General features: G+C 40.2%; 1 protein-coding gene across 2 annotated transcripts in view; it reads left to right on the forward strand.

The window, feature by feature from the left end:
- The window catches only part of ALS2 (alsin Rho guanine nucleotide exchange factor ALS2), a 58,816-nt gene extending 46,045 nt beyond the window's left edge, over positions 1–12,771 (forward strand). Inside the window, exons 24-34 of one of the 2 annotated variants that reach the window (XM_065930816.1) lie at positions 1,389–1,522; positions 2,449–2,616; positions 6,018–6,135; positions 7,039–7,196; positions 8,026–8,148; positions 8,665–8,841; positions 9,550–9,595; positions 9,810–9,871; positions 10,453–10,602; positions 10,692–10,788; positions 11,440–12,771. In XM_065930816.1, the coding sequence (XP_065786888.1) occupies positions 1,389–1,522; positions 2,449–2,616; positions 6,018–6,135; positions 7,039–7,196; positions 8,026–8,148; positions 8,665–8,841; positions 9,550–9,595; positions 9,810–9,871; positions 10,453–10,602; positions 10,692–10,788; positions 11,440–11,478 (1,272 nt within the window). In that variant the 3' untranslated portion in view covers positions 11,479–12,771. The remainder of the gene's footprint in view (positions 1–1,388; positions 1,523–2,448; positions 2,617–6,017; positions 6,136–7,038; positions 7,197–8,025; positions 8,149–8,664; positions 8,842–9,549; positions 9,596–9,809; positions 9,872–10,452; positions 10,603–10,691; positions 10,789–11,439) is intronic. The other variant, XM_065930817.1, reaches the window with a different exon arrangement.
- Positions 12,772–20,570: the final 7,799 nt, after the last annotated feature.

A 20,570-nucleotide genomic window follows, 5' to 3' on the forward strand; every position in this document is an offset into this window, starting at 1 on the left:
TGTCCCTTCACCAGTTGATGGGCACTAGATTATTTTCAACTTTAGACTGTTTTCAACTTTAGGCTACTGTGTATAGTGAAGTTAGCTACAACTTCTTTTCTTCTTTTTTTAATTGAATTATGATTGATCTATAACATTGTGTTAGTTTCAGATGTACAGCATGACTACTCAGTATTTTTGCAGATTTTGCCCCTATTATAGGTTATTGCAAGATAATGGGTATAATTCCCTGTGCCATACAGTGTATCCTTGTTGCTTATCTACTGTGTACATAGTACTTTGTGTCTGTTAAGCCCATACCCCTAATTTGTCCACATCCTACCCATTCCCATTTCAAAACCACAGGTTTGTTTTCTGTCTCTGAGTTTGTTTCTGTTTTCCATTTCCACTTCTTGTGTGAATATGTGTTCTCATTTCTCCCAGGTGGATACCTAGGAGTATAGTTGCTGGGTTGTATGGAAAATTGATGTTTAACATATTAAGAAATGGCCAAACTATTTTCCAAAGTGGCTGCATCATTTTACTTTCCTAGAGTCAATGTATAAGGATTCTAATTTCTTCACACCTTTGCCAGTATTATTTTCTTTTTTTCCTCTTTGTCATTCTAGGTGATGTGAACTGAAACCTCATGGTTTTAATTAACATTTCCCTAGTGATTAATAATCTCATTATAGAGCATATCTTCAAGTACTTACTAGCAATTCATCTGTCTTCTTTGGTGAAATGTATATTTTCAAATATTTTGACATTTTAAGAATTTACTTGTTTATAGCTTATTGCATTTTAACATCCTCTGTTTTTTTATTTTCTATTTTATGTCTTCTCTTTTTCTTGATCAGTCTAGTTAAGTGTTGGTCTTTTTTTCTTAGTCAATCCAGTTAAATGTGTGTTAAGTTTTCATATCTTTTCAAAGAAGCAACTTTTGGTTTCATTGTTTTTTATCTCTTATTTTCTTTCTCATTGATTTTTACTCTAATCTTTAGTATCTTCTTGCTTTGGGTTTAGTTTGCTTTTTTTCTGATCTTGTGAGGTGGAATTTTAGATTATTGATTTCAGATTTTTTTTAAATAATATAGACATTTATAGCTTTAAATTTGCCTCTAAGCACTGCTTTTGTAGTATTGCATCAATTTAGATAAGTTGTGTATTCATTTTATACAGCTCAAAGTATTTTAACAGTTTTATTTGTTATTTCTTTTTCTTTAACCCATGGGTTATTTTCATATACTCTTTTTGCACATGCATGTACATACACTTTTTTTTAAGGATTAGGGACTAGTTAAAAGTGAAAATGCCAACCACTTAGTGCTGTTTCCACCCCCCCCCCCCTTGATTTTTAAGACTGGAAATACTTCCTGTAATTCCACATTTTCTCTGCCATTACCTAGGGAACACTGACTATGCCAAATGGAGATTACATTGAAGGTTATTTTAGTGGAGAATGGGGATCTGGGATCAAAATCACTGGAACATACTTCAAGCCTAGTCTGTATGAGAGTGATAAAGACAGACCTAAAGCTTTGTGAGTAATGACTGTTAATTATGGATTAATTATTGAATGTTTTGAGTTGTCTTGCTTTTTTAAAAAGTGGTTAATATTTCAAATGCAGAATAAGTTTTTAAAATCTGTTTTTGTAAGCAGTGTATAACCCCAAATCATAAACTGACACTGCTACAGATAGCTAAATCTACAGTCTTGTCTTAGATTATAGCCTCAGAGCATAAGTGTTTAAACTGATGAAAGTTCTATGTGCAGGAATAATCTTACTGTTAATGGTGCAGGAATCCAAGTTGATCGAAAGAGAACCTTTTAAAATGGAAGCTGTGCACAACTTGATTTTGAAAAGTAAAGAAAGATCAGCCCTAGAAATACAATAAGTGGAATAGTATACGCTGCATATGTGGGAAAAAATCAAAGTCACTAAGTGTATTGTGTTCTTTCTCTAGGTTTTTGGCACGTTTATTTTCCTTTACTGATTCCAGCTTCTGCTTTGTTTTTATATTTTGATAACATCTCAGATTCTTTGTTTTCATGGGAGCGTGATACGCTTTCTGTAGCATGTTTATTCTTAAAGAGTATTTTTAGAAGCCAGTGCATAATGTATGTTTCAGCTCTCACTGTGAGATATGCAAGGCACAGAAACTTCTCTTTTTAGTAGGAATCAGTTTTTCAAAATCAATTCTGTAGAAATGTAGAAAGCAAAGGAGACAAATCTGATGTGCTTCATACTTAACAGTTCATACACTTTAGTATCTAATAAACACTAAGTAGCTAAAAACCATCCTTTTACACTTTTTATTCAGTCTTTAAACAACGGAGCCACTACCAACTTGGGCAGCTTTTGTTACAGAAGTATTTACAGTTCGCATATTATTAGAAAGTTTCTATTCCTTAGGATATTTGCACAAAAATAAGTGATCAGTAAAAAGCTGACATAACCTTATTAGCAGGAAGCTTGGAAACCTGGCGGTACCAGCTGATGAGAAGTGGAAAGCCGTGTTTGATGAGTGCTGGCATCAGCTCGGCTGTGAGAACCCAGGCCAAGGGGAAGTCTGGAAAGCGTGGGACAATATCGCTGTGGCCCTGACCACCAGTCGGCGCCAGCATAGAGACAGGTGCGTGGATGCCTGCCCAGCACAGAGCCTGGTGGGAGACGAAACCTAAAGTGAGTAGGTTGTTAAGGATTTCCACTTTTAGGTTTTAAGTACAGTTTAGAAGTCAGTGATGTACTTCTGGGTAAGGATGGATAAAACACGCCTCCCTGTGTCTTCTACTGAACTCAACTATTAATATAAACTGCAGGCAGAATACATGGTGAATTATTCAAAACTCTGAAGAGCACATGTCAGCAGATTATTGGGGGAGAGCACCTGAATTCAGCGTGCCACCCAACCAGTGGAAAACTTACAAGCTTTTTAACCTCAGTGTTTCTCAGCTTGAACTCGGTATAACTTGAAACTAGGCGCACACACTGTGGTGTAGGGATCCAGAAAAACGCCTCTGTTTCTGGCTAAAGATACCAGGGACTCCTAGAGCTCAGAAAGAGTGGAGGAGGAACACTGGGTTCTCTCTCTCTCCTCCTCCCCTTTCTCATGCCTCAGCCTACAGACACTTCTGTGGCAGGACGGCGATGCAGCAGCTGGAGCAGCCAGGAGTACCTGGAGGAGCCAGGGCTCTCCCGGGGTGGGCCCTTCTTCTCCCTGGTGGGTCATCAGGGCCAGGAGTCAGGGCCAGACCTTACTGCCGTGTTGGCTTCTCTGTCTGTCCTCCCACTGCTTTATGGAAGTGGGTAGTTTCAGGCGGAAGCCTTACCTACAGGGGGAATCAGAAAATGCTGGGGACGTCATAGAGAGAGAGGAACTTTGGAAAGCAACCCTGATAAGTTGTTTATGAACTCCTGGACTCACCCCATACCTGTTCATGTGTGGATTTGATTCTAATTAGCTAAGCAATCCACCTAGGTCCCAGACCAATGCTTGAGTGGCACTCGCGGAACAGACCCAGACAGGCCTGCATGGCCCGCAGGAAGTGGCCTGACACTGAAACCATAGCCCCCAGATAGCTGAAACAGAATACCAGCTGTCTGAGAGACTCCTAGGTCACCCACACATTGAGTGATTCACTGGAGGGACTCAGTGTGACTCAGCGTATAGTTGTGCTCACAGGTCAGAGTTGTTCCAGCAACACGGCAAGGCTCCACAGCCGATCATGGGGGAAGAAGACACACGCGGAGTCTGGAGGAATCCACGTGCACGCTTCCTGTGCTCGCCTCTTCTCTGAGGGCTCACATATAGCACACTCTCCCCCAGGTAGTAAAATGCAGCCCCACACACACGGTATTTCTGCTCAGCAAAGCCCATCAGAGATGAACTGCCCCCGGTGTTTACTGAGGACCGGTCACATAGGCATCTTAAGCCTACCAGCTGCCAAAATCCCACAGTCCCAGAAGGAAGCACATGTTCACCGTAAACCACTTTGTTAATACGGGCAGTGCCACAATACCCTTATCAGTTAGGAAATGCTTCATAGTCGCATAGGGGATTTGGTTCCCAGGTGCCACCGAAGGGCCAGCTTCACAGGCAGGTCCTTGTAAAGACAACAGTTTCAGTTCTACTATGTTTACTATGTTTTGGATGCAACATCCTCAATAGGATATAAACAGGACCCAGAAGCTCATAGCATAATACTCAAAATGTCCAGGAAATAAACCAGAATTACTTGGCAATCAAAGAACCATGAAATCTCAACTTACTTGGGGAAAGATAATCAACAGACATCCATGACCCCCTAACCTGGATTTTGGAATTATATGACAAGAACTTTAAGGGAACCATTATAAAAACATTCAGATGAGAAATTGTAAACATCCTTGAAACAAATATTGAAATTGAAAATACCTGCAAAGAAATAGAGGGTATAAAGAAGAACCAAATCAGAATTGTTGAAATGAAAACTACAGTAAGTAAAATTTTAAAAATCATTGGGTGGACTCAGGAGCAGGTAGGAAATGACAGCGGAAGAGTCAGTAAACTTGAAAATAGACTAATAGAAATTATTTAAGCTGAACAACAGAGTGTGAAAAAAAAAAGTGAACAGAGCTCTAAGGACCTGAGAGTCTAACATTTGTGTCCTTGGAATCCCAGAAGGAAAGGAGAAAAATTGCAGAGCTGAAAAAATATTTGAATAAGTAGTGATTGATAACTCCCAAGTTTGGTGAAAGCCCAGCACATAAACCTGCACATTCAAGAAGCTGAACAAACTTCATCCTAGAAAAAACCAGATATCCATGCACAGACATGTGATAATTCAAATTGGAAGAAAAAATCTTGAAAGCAGCTACAGAAGAATTATGCATTACATATATATGGCATAGCAGTTCAAATGGCTGCATCTTTGTTGTCAGAAACCTTTGTGGCCAAAAGGAAATGGTACAATGATTTGGAAGTGCTGAAAGAAAAATTACAGATATACTTTTCATTTCTTTCTTTTTCTTATTTTCTTCCTTTTTCCTGCTTTTCTTTTTCCATCTGCCATTCTTCATGTTTCTGTATGTAACTTGGCCAGTCACTTCCGCAAGCGCTGATTAGCATTTGAATCTAAAGAACTTGCTAATCCCTGCAATATAGAAAGAAGGTTTGGTTTTGTTTTTTCCTGTATTGGGGGTCAATGGGAATTGATAATAGTGTTTCATTCATGAAGTTTATGAGTTTTATCTCCTACTGTATTAGTGAAAGAAATGGAAACTCCCAGGATTGATTAAAGCTGTAGATGTGTCCTTGTGGGATGCAATTGGTCAGCCTTCGCTGATAGAGCCCCTGGGCCAAGACACTGAGACTTGAGTCCTCCAGTTAACTTTGGTTAACTCTTGTTGGGTATTTCCAAGAAGTGAGAATGAATGAACTTTTGTGTAAAACCACATTGCTGCCACAAAGATCTTATTTGTTCATTGATACTATTAAAATAGTATCAGTGTTAATTGTGTGCTGTTTCTGATTTCTCATTGATTATAATCTAATGATAGAGTGCTAATACGAAAAAGTTCAGTTGATGGTTAGTTTGTGTTTTGTCTTAACCTCTTCATCCGAAGCTTCCCTTTAGCCATCGTGTGCGTACCCCACCACCTGTTGTAGTGTCCACATTATCCCCTTACAACTTGAGCTCATTTCCATTTCATCCTTCATTCTTTAGCTCTCCCTCTCCCCTTTATTCCATTTCTATCCTCACTAACAAGTCTGTCACCAGTTTTCTCTTCAGGCTAACATTACATGTTTTTCAACACCAGGGTTTATATTGACACAACATTTTCTTTAATTTATTGTGGTTTGTGTGGAGTAACATTAAGTACTGTTTTAAATAACTTATATAAATCTAATACAGGACAGTTAGAAATTGTAAGCACATTTGGGCTGAACACTGTGATGGTTGCCCCATTTCATCCTTAATAGACCTTCATGTGCACTTAAAATTATCTTGCTTTCTTAAAATACATGATAGGCTCTCTTTTCCCTTTTTATAGCCCAGAGATACTAAGTCGTTCACAGACTCAGACACTAGAGAGCTTGGAATTCATTCCTCAGCATGTTGGTGCCTTCTCCGTGGAGAAATACGATGACATTAAGAAATATTTAATAAAGGTAAATGAGAATCAGAACCATACTGATCTTGTTAATTAATGATACAACTAACACAGTATATCATTCGGTGTACTCACAGGTTATTGTTACTCATATCCTGTTTTTGCTTTTTTAATATGTCTTTTGTTAATTCTCTGACTGCTAGAAGCACATTTCCACCTAAAGTTTGGCTGGTTATGATGGTAGAAATTTATAAGTTTTGTGAATGTTCAAGGGGATTCTGGACATCTAGGGTCAGAGTTTAAAATGGCATTCTGTTTGTAACATTGGCAAACTAGAAGTTCTATAAGGAAGGCACTCTGCCTTCACCCCGTGGTTCTACTGCCTTTGCTTCCTTCTCCAACCCTGTGAAATCAGATCACAGTTTAAAGTTTGACGTGCATTGATGTAGGGGTGCAGGAAGGAGTATTAGGAGAAATCAAGGGAACTGAGCAGTGACTGTTTCAACTCTCATTATTCAGTTTTCTGCAAGGTAACATTTCATGTATTTGTCTTGACATTTAAGCTATGTTATCCTTTTCTTCTTTTTTCCTTTGGCCAGGCCACATAGCATGTGGGGTCTCAATTCTCTGACCAGAGATTGAACCTGCACAGTGCAAGTGCAGAGTCTTAACCACTGGACTGCCAGGGAATGCACTTAGAACCTTTTAATGATGTTATTCTGTATCAGTATATCCAAAGCTGTTTTCCCAAAATGTTAATAGGATTCTTTGATTAAGAGTTCCTACTCCATGTAATTTGGGTAGAATTAATGCTTTCAGAGAAGTTGAAGCATTTAAATATTCCTGGTCCAAAAAGCAGTCTCTTGATGCCTTGAAAATTGTTTATCATTTTCGAAATTGTTTATTTTGATTGTTTCCGCTGTTGGTGCACACTGGCTGCGTTGGTTCTCTTCCTGCTCAGGCCTGTGACACTCCTCTGCACCCGCTGGGCAGGCTCGTGGAGACTCTGGTTGCAGTGTATAGAATGACATATGTGGGTGTGGGAGCCAACCGCCGGCTACTGCAGGAGGCTGTGAAGGAGATTAAGTCCTACCTTAAGCGAATTTTCCAGCTGGTGAGGTGAGAGAGCTTTTCATGTCACCAAGGTGTGGAAATACTAGTTTATACTCATGCTTGGGTGGCTTTACCATGAATCTAGAGATTACAGCTTTGCAAGGAGTCATGAATGGTTCCCCTTTACTGCAGAAATTATTCATCAGGAAAATGGTTTTATGCCACAGATCCTTCAGGAGATTAGTGAAAACACATTTTTACTTTGTGTTCATAGCCATTGTAACTTATTTCCTTTATGTCTTTCTTACTCGTTAAGTATAACAGAAGGCTAAAAATAAATTTTTAATACCAATTTTGGTATGATGTATAGGAGTCTTATTTGGATTTAATCTCTAGGCAAAGTTGTGTCTCTAAAACCTAGCCTAACCTAAAACCTGGAGAAGACAAAGTCTAATAGGAAGTTTTATCCTTGAGTATTTATATCCTGTCAGGCTTCCCAGGTGGTGCAGTGATAAAGAACCTGCCTCCCAGTATAGGAGATACAAGAGATGCAGGTTCAATCCCTGGGTCGGGCAGATCCCCTGGAGGAGGAATTGGCAGCCTACTCCAGTATTCTTGTCTGGAGAATCCCATGGACAGAGGAGCCTGGGAGGCTATAGTTCACAGGGTCGCAAAGAGTGGGACACGACTGAGCACACACACACATTCATTAGCTACGTTGCTAATTCTATTTTGTAAGAAGCATTAGTTAAGACTCTTAAGGGAATTAACATTTTCATTAATAGTTGATATGAAGCTTGCTTTAATTGGTCCTTAAGTAGATTAAATAATGGAAATATGTTTTTACTTTTTATTCACTCGAAAGGTGTAATTGTATTTTTTTATTCTTCCTTAGGTTCTTATTTCCTGAGCTTCCTGAAGAGGGCAGCACCATTCCTCTCTCCGCCCCTCTGCCTACCGAAAGGAAATCCTTCTGCACTGGGAAGTCAGATTCCAGATCTGAATCACCAGAGCCAGGGTGAGTAGAGCTGGGTGGAGATGGTGAAGAAGAGAATGGGAACCAAGTGATCTTACACAGAGAATCCCAGGAAAAATTCTTTTCTCTAGATCTGTTTCCTTCTTTTTAAAATAGTTTGGTTGGATTAGGCGATCTCTGAGGTTTCTTTTAGGTCTCAAGTTTTGTTAGCCAAATGCCATGAAACTGTAACCACAGATGACTAGGCACAAGGCCTGATGAGCAAAGTATATCATTTTGCCCCAGTTCAACGAGAAGTCAGCCTTAAAATGGAAACACAGTGGGCTTTCATTTAGATTTTGAGCCTATGGAAAGAATTCACAGATAGCCCAAGACAAAACTCTGGGGCCATAGGTAAACTTCTCATGTTAACTGCTTACATAAAAGAAGTAGTAGAACTGCTTCTTTACTCAGAATTTCCTACCTTTACTTTCCACTTGTAGAAAATGAAGCTCCATGTTTGATTCAATGTTTGGTTTTAATGTTAAGGGTTCTCCGTCTCCCTGTGCTGTTTTGTAGCTATGTGGTAACAGGTTCCGGGTTACTGCTTCCGGTGCTCCTACCTCGGCTCTACCCACCGCTGTTCATGCTGTACGCCCTGGACAATGATCGTGAGGAGGACGTCTACTGGGAATGTGTTCTCCGGCTAAATAAGCAGGCAGACCTTGCTCTTTTGGGCTTCCTTGGGGTGCAGAGGTCAGTACAGTAATTATGAATGGGATCTAGTGGTTTTAACTCAAAATACAAACAGCATTACCAGGAATTTGGTACTTTGATATTTAATTAAATATATGATTTGTAGTTTATTTACTTATTGCCTGTCTTTAGCAAAATAGTGGTATTTAAAAATCTTTACTTCTAAGAATCTGTAGATGTGAGTTTGAAATCTGATTATTCTTCTGAATATATGTAAATAATTTGAGTTTTTCCTGACTGATACTTTGCAGTTCTTCAAAGCCAAGTACATACATTCACATTTTCAGAAAAAGTTAATTATATTCAGTCTTTGGCATTCTTCTTTCCCTTCTTTTCTCTTCTCTTCGCTCCCTCCCTTCCCATCCTCAGTTTCTAATTAAAAGTTTAGAAGTGCCTTTTTTTATTGTAGGGTGTTGTTTCCTGTAATCCAAGGAAACATTCAATAATTATACTTTCTAGAAGTGTTATGATAAAGCTGATTACCCCAGCACCCAATAATTATAGATTTGTGCTATTAGAAAAAAGTGATTGAGCCTTAATTGGAAAGTAAATTTTTTCAATGGACTAGTTCAATAGTAAAAACTAAGTAACTAAAATAGTTATTTTAAGTGGGGACTGGAAAGTCAATCTAGTCATTAACTGTTTTTTGGGGGCTTAATCTACCATAAGACACAAACACATATTAACAACGTATGGATTCCATTGTAGGAAATTTTGGCCAGTGACCTTGTCAGTCCTTGGAGAGAGTAAAAAGGTATAGTGAATTTTAGTTTCCTTAGCAAATATGCTTTTGTTTGCTGTGGGGGATTAGAGATAGCAAAAAAATTTCCATTTTACTTTGATAGTGTAGTATACAAGTGTAAGTTATTCACTTAAGATGCACATTCTATGATTGGTGTCACTTATGTTTATTGTCACTGCAAAAGACAGCTTTCTTCTTGGACCTTTATAAGTCCTTTTTTTTGCAGGTTTTGCCAACCACGAAAGATGCTTGTTTTGCCTCAGCTGTGGAATGTCTGCAGCAGATCAGGTGATCTCTGCTTTGTTGAAAATTATGTAAATCAAAGGTGTGGTTAGTTTATTAAAATATTAATGAGATCTTATATTTACCTAAACTCTAGTCCCCCCACACCCAACCCCCCAAGATGGTGTCAAACTCAGCCTGGGTATCAGAAAGACTCTTGAGACATTTGGGTTACCTTTTACTCTATAAGGCCCTTGCATTTACAGAAGTGGTGGAGAACCTACCCAGAAATTTATCTACATAATCATATCTTTAGCCAAATGGAAATTAAACTTCTCACTCAGCGAAGAGCATGTATTAGGACAATAAGGTTCCATGTGGGTAAAAGGAGGTGATCTATGACTTAGTGAATTCTTTCATGTGAACCATTCATAGTTGCATAGTTGGAAGCTTCTTTCCTCAAAGAATCATAAGCTTACAGAGGTCATCCCTTCCAGTGACTCCTTCTGCCTGATGTGTCCAGCTTAAGGCACGTGAGCCCTTAGAGTATATTGTCAAACAATATCAAATGGCTCTACTAAGAAAACAACCAGAGGCTATATTTTGTCATTTATTTTTAGTTTTTAATTTTTTTTTTTTAACAACAGCACAACGTTTACCCCATCAGACAAACTGAAAGTCATCCAGCAGACTTTTGAAGAGATCTCTCAGAGTGTCCTGGCATCACTTCAGGAAGACTTCCTGTGGTCCATGGATGACTTATTCCCTGTTTTCTTATATGTGGTGCTCCGGGCCAGGTGACCAATCTCTTCTGACTTAAATAGATTCAGAAGTAGGACGTACATATAAGCAGAAGTAACTCAATATCTCTTTCTCATTGGGGCAGGATTAGGAATTTAGGCTCTGAGGTACACCTCATCGAGGATCTAATGGACCCATATCTTCAGCATGGAGAACAGGGTATAATGTTCACTACTCTGAAGGTAAAGTATAGATATTATTTAATATTTTATTATGTTAAAATCTCTCCTTCATTTGCCATATTGTGACTCCTTCATTAACCACCTTCTTTTATATAAAACTTCAATGCAAACATTAAGTGCCTTTGGAGCACATATTGTTAATATTTTAAAATATATACTATATTAAAGAAAAGTAGAAACAGTCAGTCTCAAAATACTAAAGCAAGTTATCCAATCCTCTGACTCAGTAGGTCTGGAATGATGCTTAATATCAACCTGTGTGTTTATCAAACATATTGGTGATTCTGATTACACTTGTTTGTATACCTTATACTGATCATCAGCATATTCTAAATGTCCGGTCAGCAGTGGCTTAGCAAATTAAGATATTTCTGCTTAATGACAGATGTTAAACAGCTTGGAAAAAATTTTTTTTGTCTGTTTTAGAATTAGAATTTTACAAAGTTTTATTTCTACTAATTAATAACTAGGCAAAGTAGACATGGGATAGGATGGGGGGCTGGAAGAAAACAGGGGAAAACATGAAAGCAGCTGATTTTGTTGAGCGCTCAGTATTCGTAAAGGAGTTCCTTTCTTAGTCCCATGTGCATTGTTATGTTTATGTAATTTCTTTTAAAGTAAGTTTTAAATGGTTTTAAACTTTTCTTTCAGGCATGTTACTACCAGATCCAGCGTGAGAAGCTTAATTAGGCTGCCGAACAGCTTGACAACTGGATTATCTGTTCAGAGTGTTCCAGCACCATCTGGTGTCTTCCTGTAGCAGCAAAAAGAACAGTGTTGAAATTAGGACGTTGTATTATTGTGGTTGTTATTTCTGAGCCTTGCTAGCGGTTGGAGCTCTGAGCCCAGAATAAGAGACTGTGTGGTAGAAAGGGAGGACGGGAAAGGAGGTAGAAATCAGGTTAGACCAGTCCTGGCCTGTGCTTCCCAAGTGTCATACGTCTGCTGTTGGAAAAACGAGGCTATCCCTTCCTGTGGTAAAGAATATGCCAGCTCATGAAACTGTAGGACAAAATTCTCAGTGTGGCTTCTTACATTAAAGAGGTTGGTGAATGTTTTTGAGTTTCTGGTTTGCCCTCAGTCACCCCAGACCCCTTTGCAAGGAACACTTTGTACTTGAAACTATAGTAGCCACACTATGCCTTCCAAAATTCCTTGCAATCATGTGTGCACCATGCTTCTTTGCTGAGGGGAGGGGAAAGAGGAACTTTTAAACTGCAGTTTTAACTTTTTCTAAGTTTTTCCACCAGGGCATTTATTCGTGATGGCAAGGTTCTGTGCAGTTACTGCTTCTACACCCTGACCCCAAACATGGAGCACCCCCAAATAGGAGTCTGCTGCCTCCCGCTGAGAAAGAACATAGGAATTGTGTTCTCGGATTCCTTACAGTGCTCCAGAGTGGATACACTGGAATTCAGACACTGACTCTGAGCTGCTGTGGAGCCTCTTTCATCCGCGTGCAAATGCCGTGTTCCAGGATCTGTGAAAGCCTGAAGGGCTTTTGCATGCAGGCTGTTTTTTAGAATGGGACTGGAGACTGGGAAATGTGGAAGCAAAGAACTGCATCCATCCTTGACCTAGTATTGTGGTTCTTCCCTGTACCTTGCACTGAACTCACAGAGGGGAAGGAAAAGGAAACTCACTTTGGCTTTTCCCATCTCAAAAGTATTGTGACACCTCAGCCTTTTATTGTTTTGCTTTTCACCATTTTTAAATGTCCTGTTGTAAGTGGTTGGTTTACACTGTACAAACAACACTAGTAGCTATTCTGGATGACATAGGTGCTCTTCCCCATCTCATCTCCTCCACACCAGGCTGAGCGTTCAGGGTGTCCTCCTTCTGCTTCACGGTAACATCTGCAGATGTTAATCGATTTTGAAAAAGGATCATGGTTTCTGCTCTACTTTATAATCAAGACAAGTGTTTATTAAAATACTGTTTTGGAATGTTGGCTGTAATGTAACAGCAATTTTCATAATAAAAGACATTCATATTTATGAGGTTGTTTTATGATTGTGAAAGAAGTGACACTGGGCCACCTAAAAATTTAAAAGAAATCCAGGTCTAGTTATTTGGGGCTGGGGACTTTGCCCCCTGCATTGTAATCCATGCCTCTTTGTACAGGCCTCAGAGATCCCACGGAGTTTTAGAGCTCTCTTTCTTTAAAATAGACATAAACTTATAGCATCTTTGCTGACAAGAACAAATTAAATTTCTGACCCTAATAAACTGAGGACAAGGGTCTTAAGAGAAATGGTACTATTATTTCTTTGAATAAGATGTATTTTGATAGTTACAAGTTAAATTTTCCCCCCTCCTAAACAGATTCAGAAAAGGGAAAATGGAGGATTTAAAATTCTGGCTGAAAATATTAGGCATTAATTAATTATATACCAGTTGTAATGTCTTCTTGGGGAGCATTTACCAGGATGTGCCTCTCATTATTGGGAAGAGACCAACCCTTAAAGTTTAGTTTATGTTAAGCACTTTAGTTTCCATTAGCAGTTCTTTTGATTTGGGGATAAACACACACAAGTTTCACATTTGGCTTGTAAAGACAAATTTACTGAATGACCCCTTTAGAGGGAGAGATAGGTATAATTCTAGAAACTGACAGACTTGAAACCTACTACTAAAGTTCTCAAATGATAGCAGGCTATCTTAATTCTAAGAGAAGAGTTATAATTCCTTTTTTATTGGGAGTCTTGAAAGCCAGTTATTCCATTACTTGACTCTTCATACTGTATTTATACTTTTCAGAAAGCATATTAAAACTAAATTTTCAATTCCCTTGGGAAAACCTCAAGGATAAGTCGCCAGGCCAATGCCTGCAAGTAGAAATACCTAGCCTTGATGCAACAGCTTACGTAGGTCTGACACATGCATACTATATGCCCACAGCCCCGTGGGGCAGGTGTTAACCCCTTGATCTTGTAGACAAGCAGAGGCTGGAATTTTCTTGCTATCAGAACTGGAATCCAAACGGGAATTTCCCTACTCTTAATTCCAGTGCTTTTTCCTACTGAGGATGCCAGAGATGTTATTTCATAGCTGGGCTACTCATAAGTAGAAAAACAGTTGCAAATTTTTAATAAAGCTAAGTGCTTTTGATAAAATACACTGTACTCAAGTAGTCACAAATGTATCACATTCTTAGCTTGAGCTTCCATCTACAACAGAGAGTAAAGGAATGCCATCTGTCTAATTTAGGATGAAAGGGCTGATAAACCTTCAACAGCTGCCGTTTGGTCTTTACTCTTTGCCTGGCTGCCAGGGGGTATGTACCCTCTCTCATCCTGCTTCCAAATATTCTTCCTGCTGACACCTCCCTGAAAAATTTTCAAACAAGAGGTAGCTCCCACCTGAGATAGACAGTGGACTGTTAGGATCAGAACAGTCACTTAGTTGGGGACCTTCCATGGACAGCCGGAAAAGGCAAAAAGATACCACACTGAGAGAGGAGCTCCCCAGGTCACTAGGTGCCCAATATCTCCTGGAGAAGAGTGGAGAAACGACTCCAGAAAGAATGAAGAGACGGAGCCAAAGCAAAAACACCCAGCTGTGGATGTGACTGGCGATGGAAGTAAAGTCCGATGCTGTAAAGAACAATATTGCACCTCAATGAGGTACCATTACACGCCAGGCAGGATGGCTGCTATCCAAAAGTCTACAAGCAATAAATGCTGGAGAGGGTGTGGAGAAAAGGGAACCCTCTTACACGGTTGGTGGGAATGCAAACTAGTATAGCCACTATGGAGAACAGTGTGAAGATTTCTTAAAAAACTGGAAATAGAACTGCCATATGACCCAGCAATCCCACTTCTGGGCATACACACCAAGGAAACCAGATCTGAAAGAGACACGTGCGCCCCAGTGTTCATCGCAGCACTGTTTATAATAGCCAGGACATGGAAGCAACCTAGATGCCCATCAGCAGACAAATGGATAAGGAAGCTGTGGTACATATACACCATGGAATATTACTCAGCCATTAAAAAATTCATTTGAATCAGTTCTAATGAGGTGGATGAAACTGGAGCCTATTATACAGAGTGAAGTAAGCCAGAAAGAAAAACACCAATACAGTATACTAACGCATATATATGGAATTTAGAAAGATGGTAACGATAACCCTATATGCAAGAAAGAAAAAGAGAGGCAGATGTATAGAACAGACTTGGACTCTATGGGAGAAGGTGAGGGTAGGATGATCTGAGAGAATAGCATTGAAACGTATATTATCAAGTGTGAAACAGATCACCAGCCCAGGTTGGATGCATGAGACAAGTGCTTGGGGCTGGTGCACTGGGAAGACCCAGAGGGATGGGATGGGGAGGGACGTGGGAGGGGGGATCGGGATGGGGAACACATGTAAATCCATGGCTGATTCATGTCAATGTATGGCAAAAACCACTGCAATATTGTAATTAGCCTCCAACTAATAAAAATAATTGGGGAGGGAGGAGAACAATATCACATAGGAAACTAGGATGTGAGGTCCATGAATCAAGGTAGATTGGAAGTGGTCAAACAGGAGATGCCAAGAGTGAACATTGACATTTTAGGAATCCGTGAACTAAAATGGACCGGAATGGGCACATGTAACTCAAAATATCTACTACTGTGGGCAAGAAGCCCTTAGAAAAATGGAGTAGCCATCATGGTCAACAAGAGAGTCTGAAATGCAGTACTTGGATGCAGTCTCTAAAATGACAGAATGATCTCTGTTCATTTCCAAGGAAAACCATTCAATATCACAATAATCCAAGTCTATGTGCCAACCAGTAATGCCGAAGAAGCTGAAGTTGAATGGTTCTATGAAGACCTACAAAACCTTCTAGAACTAACACCAAAAAATGATGTCCTTTTCATTATAGGGGACTGGAATGCAAAAGTAGGAAGTCAAGAAATACCTGGAGTAACAGGCAAATTTGGCCTTGGAGTACAAAACGAAGCAGGTCAAAGGCTAACAGAGTTTTGCCAAGAGAACACACTGGTCATGGCAAAAACCCTCTTCCAACAACACAAGAGACAACTCTACACATGGACATCACCAGATGGTCAACACCAAAATCAGATTGGTTATATTCTTTGCAGCCAAAGATGGAGAAGCTCTATGTAGTCAGCAAAAACAAGACTGGGAGCTGTCTGGCTCAGATCATGAACTCCTTATGGCCAAATTCAGACTTAAATTGAAGAAAGTAGGGAAAACCACTAGACCATGCAGGTATGGCCTAAATAAAATTCCTTACCAACTCGATGGACATGAGTTTGAGTAAACTCTGGGAGTTGGTGATGGACAGGGAGGCCTGGCGTGCTGCGATTCATGGGGTTGCAAAGAGTCAGACATGACTGAGCGACTGAACTGAACTGATACAGTAGAAGTGACAAATACATTCAAGGGAATAGATCTGATAGAGTGCCTGAAGAATTATCGACAGACGTTTGTGACATTGTACAGGAGGCAGTGATCAAGACCATCCCCATGAAAAAGAAACGCAAAAAGACAAGGTGCTTGTCTGAGGAGGCCTTACAAATAGTTGAGGAAAGAAGTGACGCTTAAAGGCAAAGGAGAAAAGGAAAGATATAAACATCTGAATGTGCAGTTCCAAAGAATAGCAAGGAGAGATAAGAGAGCCTTCTTCAGTGATCAATGCAAAGAAATAGAGGAAAACAATAGAATGGGAAGGCCTAGACATCTCTTCAAGAAAGTGAGAGATACCAAGGGAGCATTTCATGCAAAGATGGGCACAATAAAGGACAAAAATGGTATGGACCTAACAGAAGCAGAAGATATTAAGAAGAGGCGGCAAGAATACACAGAAGAATTATGTGAAAGATCTTCATGACCCAGGTAACCATGATTTGTGATCACTTACCTAGAGCCATACATCCTGGAATGTGAAGTCAAGTGGTCCTTAGGAAGCATCACAATGAACAAAGCTAGTGGAAGTGATGGAATTTCAGTTGAGCTATTTCAAATCCTGAAAGATGATGCTGTGAAAGTGCTGTACTCAACATGCCAGCAAATTTGGAAAACTCAGCAGTGGCCATGGGACTGGAAAAGGTCAGTTTTCATTCCAATCCCAAAGGCAATGTGAAAGAATGCTCAAACTACCGCACAATTGCCTCATCTCACAGGCTAGCAAAGTAATGCTCAAAATTCTCCAAACCAGGCTTCAACAGTATGTGAACCATCTACTTCAAGATGTTCAAGCTGGATTTTAAAAAGACAGAGAAACCAGAGGTCAAATTGCCAATATTCATTGGATTATTGAAAAGACAAGAGTTCCAGAAAAACATCTACTTTATTGACTATGCCAAGGCCTTTGACTGTGTGGATCACAACAAACTGTGGAAAATTCTGAAAGAGATGGGAGTACCAGACCTCCTGACTTGTCTCCTGAGAAATCTGTATGCAGGTCAGGAAGCTACAGTTAGAACTGGACATGAAACAAGAGACTGGTTCCAAATCAGGAAAGGAGTACATCAAGGCTGAATGTTGTCACCCTGCTTATTTAACTTATATGCAGAGTACATCATACGAAATGCTAGGCTGGATGAAGCACAAGCTGGAATCAAGATTGCTGGGAAAAATATCAATAACCTCAGATATGCAGATGACACCACCCTTATGGCAGAAAGTGAAGAAGAACTAAAGCGCCTCTTGATGAAAGTGAAAGAGGAGTGTGAAAAAGTTGGCTTAAAGCTCAACATTCAGAAAACTAAGATCATGGCATTCAGTTCCATCACTTCATGGCAAATAGATGGGGAAACAATAGAAACAATGACAGACTTTATTTTTGGGGGCTCCAAAATCACTGCAGATGGTGATTGCAGCCATGAAATTAAAAGCCCCTTGCTCCTTGGAAGAAAAGCTATGACCCCTAGACATCATATTAAAAAGCAGAGACATTACTTTGTCAACAAAGGTCCATCTAGTCAAGGCTATGGTTTTTCCAGTAGTCATGTATGGATGTGAGAGTTGGACTATAAAGAAAGCTGAGCACTGAAGCATTGATGCTTTTGAACTGTGGTGTTGGAGAAGACTCTTGAGAGTCTCTGGGACTGCCATGAGATCAAACCAGTCAATCCTAAAGGAAATCAGTCCTGAATATTCATTGGAAGGACTGATGATGAAGCTGAAGCTCCAATACTTTGGCTACCTGATGCAAAAAGCTGACTCCTTGGAAAAGATCCTGATGCTGGGAGAGATTGAAGGTAGGAGGAGAAGGGGATGACAGAGATGAGATGGTTGGATGGCAACACCAACTTGATGGACATGAGTTTGAGCAACTATAGGAGTTGGTGATGGACAGGGAGGCCTGGCGTGCTGCAGTCCATGGGGTTGCAAAGAGTTGGAGATGACTGAGCGACTGAACTGAACTGAACTTCCAGAAGGAAATCATGTATTATTACTGGATGAAGAATCTTCCATTTTTTTCCTCACCATAATGTGAGAGAATAAGATTAATAAGTCAGCTTACTCTCAAGTATCAGTTTTTCCTTAGATTTCAATAAAGATGCTGTTGTCTATCATGGGGGTGTCTTTTCCTGAAATAGTCAACAAAAATATTAATCTTTCTTTGGTTAGCTATATGTGCTGGCCATCAGAAAATACTAAAGTGAAGGTTTGAAAATGATATGTTGGACTGGCCAGTGCAAGAAACCAGTGCTAGGAACACATAGGAAGATTTGTAACAGGGGAGGCTTAAGAGTCATTTAGTGGTGAGGCGGGGTTAGGCTTCCGTGGATTAGATCAAAGAGGATGCACTGAGGTTTTATCTAGAACAGTGAGGTGACTTTGGCACCTAATAGCCCACTGGTATTTCCTGCTAAAGCTTTCTCTGCATAGGAGCACCGCTGCATGTTTGCAGTCTTGCAGGTAAGAGATCCTGCCGGATGACCCCCAGTTACCATAAGAGATCTATTAATACAAATATCTGCCCTTCTGTCAATTTTTAAGAGCTAGAAATTCTGAGTAATATTTGAATGCTTTAGTTGCATCGTATCCCAGATTCTATGGAGAATTTTTTGATTTTGAAAGAGCAGGTTTTGCTTTGGGAAACCCTTTCTTAAGTATGGAATAATGAATTGCTGTGGAGACCAAGTAAAGCTGAACATTTGTCTCAGTCCCAGTCCACAGCCTTTTGACGCAGAGGAAGCCACCATTTTTGTACAGGCCGTTTCTCGTCGTTAAGGTTTCAAGTGCTTTTTCAGCTTTGTCTAGAGGAAAGCTCTGTTTTGAAAAATAAGCATAATATGGGGAAGGATTGTGCCATTTAATAATAATCACTATATTTTTAAAAGTTCACAGAAATATTGATTTTTAAACTAACATTAGGAAACATTAGTAACATTAAGAAAGCAAATTTCTTACATGTCAATAACACTAATGCAGCTTCTAAGTTAATGATAAGAACTGGCCATGCTTCCTGTGTTACTTAGGATTGCCTATGGTTGGCTATTACTTACAGTCTCAATCAAGAATTCTCATCCTCAAGACAGAAATAGATTAAGTCTCAGCTGACGGTCATAAAACTAGCATGTTTCAGGAGTAAATATAGGAAAGAAAGGAGGATAACGTTTGTTTTCACTACTTGTGAAATCTACTGAATACCCCCACTGAGTGTCAGATTCCTTATCTGTAAGACTGCATTTGTTTGCCTCAAGGATCTGTCAGCCTCCATCCAAGTCTTGACAGGGAATGAGGCTGAAGTCAATATTCTTGCAGGGAAAATCCCACGGACAGAGGAGCCTGGCAGACTGCAGTCCTTGGGGTTGCCAAGAGTCAGATGTGACTGAGTGGCTGAGCACACATACACTTTAATAATTAGAACTCACTATGGAAACCACGGCTTCTCAGGTGACTCAGTGGTAAAGAATCTGCCTGCCAATCCAAGAGACATGAGTTCAAACCCTGGGTCAGGAAGATCCCCTGGAGAAGGAAATGGCAGCCCGCTCCAATATTCTCATCTGGGAAATCCCATGGACAGAGGAGCCTGGTGGGCTGCAGTCCATGGGGTCGCAAAGGAGTCAGACACGACTTAGCAACTAAACAACAACATCAGAGAACGTTTGGGCTTCCCAGGTGGCACTAGGGGTAAAGAACTCACCTGCCAATGCAGGAGACAAAAGAGACTCAGGTTCGCCCCTGGGTCAGGAAAATCCCCTGGAGGAGGGCATGGCAACCCCTTCTGTATCCTTGCCTGGACATTCCCATGGACAGAGGAACCTGGTGGCCTACAGCCCATGGGGTCGCAAAGAGTCAGACACGACTGATGGGACTTGGCACACACGTACATAGAAGCCGCAGTTGGTCTGTAAGTTTCACTCACAGTTTCATCTCAGGATTCTACAGTCTCTAGTGCCCCCATCTGCTGCATGGATAGACCTGGTCGGGCACACTGTCATCTGGGCATTAAATATGGAAGAACTATGGCTCGCCTACAATGCACACATAACATCACTGTTTAATTCATACTGCCTTACCAAGAACATGCAATTTGTGAGAAGCATTTTAAGAAGTTGCCCTGGTATGATGGCTTGGTGTTAGACTCATCTCTTTGGTCTGGATTTTGTCTGGCAGACACTCCATCTCCCTTTTCAAACCTACCTTGGAAGTGCTCCCCTCCAGGGAGGAAGATGAGTCATATAAGCAACTGTTGTGCTAAATGATTCAATAGAGGCTCAAAAATTGGAATGCAGGAACAAGGTAGGATTTAAACTGAGTTGGGCCTGGGTAGGGCGGGTGGTGCTGTGCAAGGCAAAAGTTTATGATG

This window comes from Muntiacus reevesi, chromosome 3 (genome assembly GCF_963930625.1).
Source record: "Muntiacus reevesi chromosome 3, mMunRee1.1, whole genome shotgun sequence".
NCBI classification, from domain to species: Eukaryota; Metazoa; Chordata; class Mammalia; order Artiodactyla; family Cervidae; genus Muntiacus; species Muntiacus reevesi.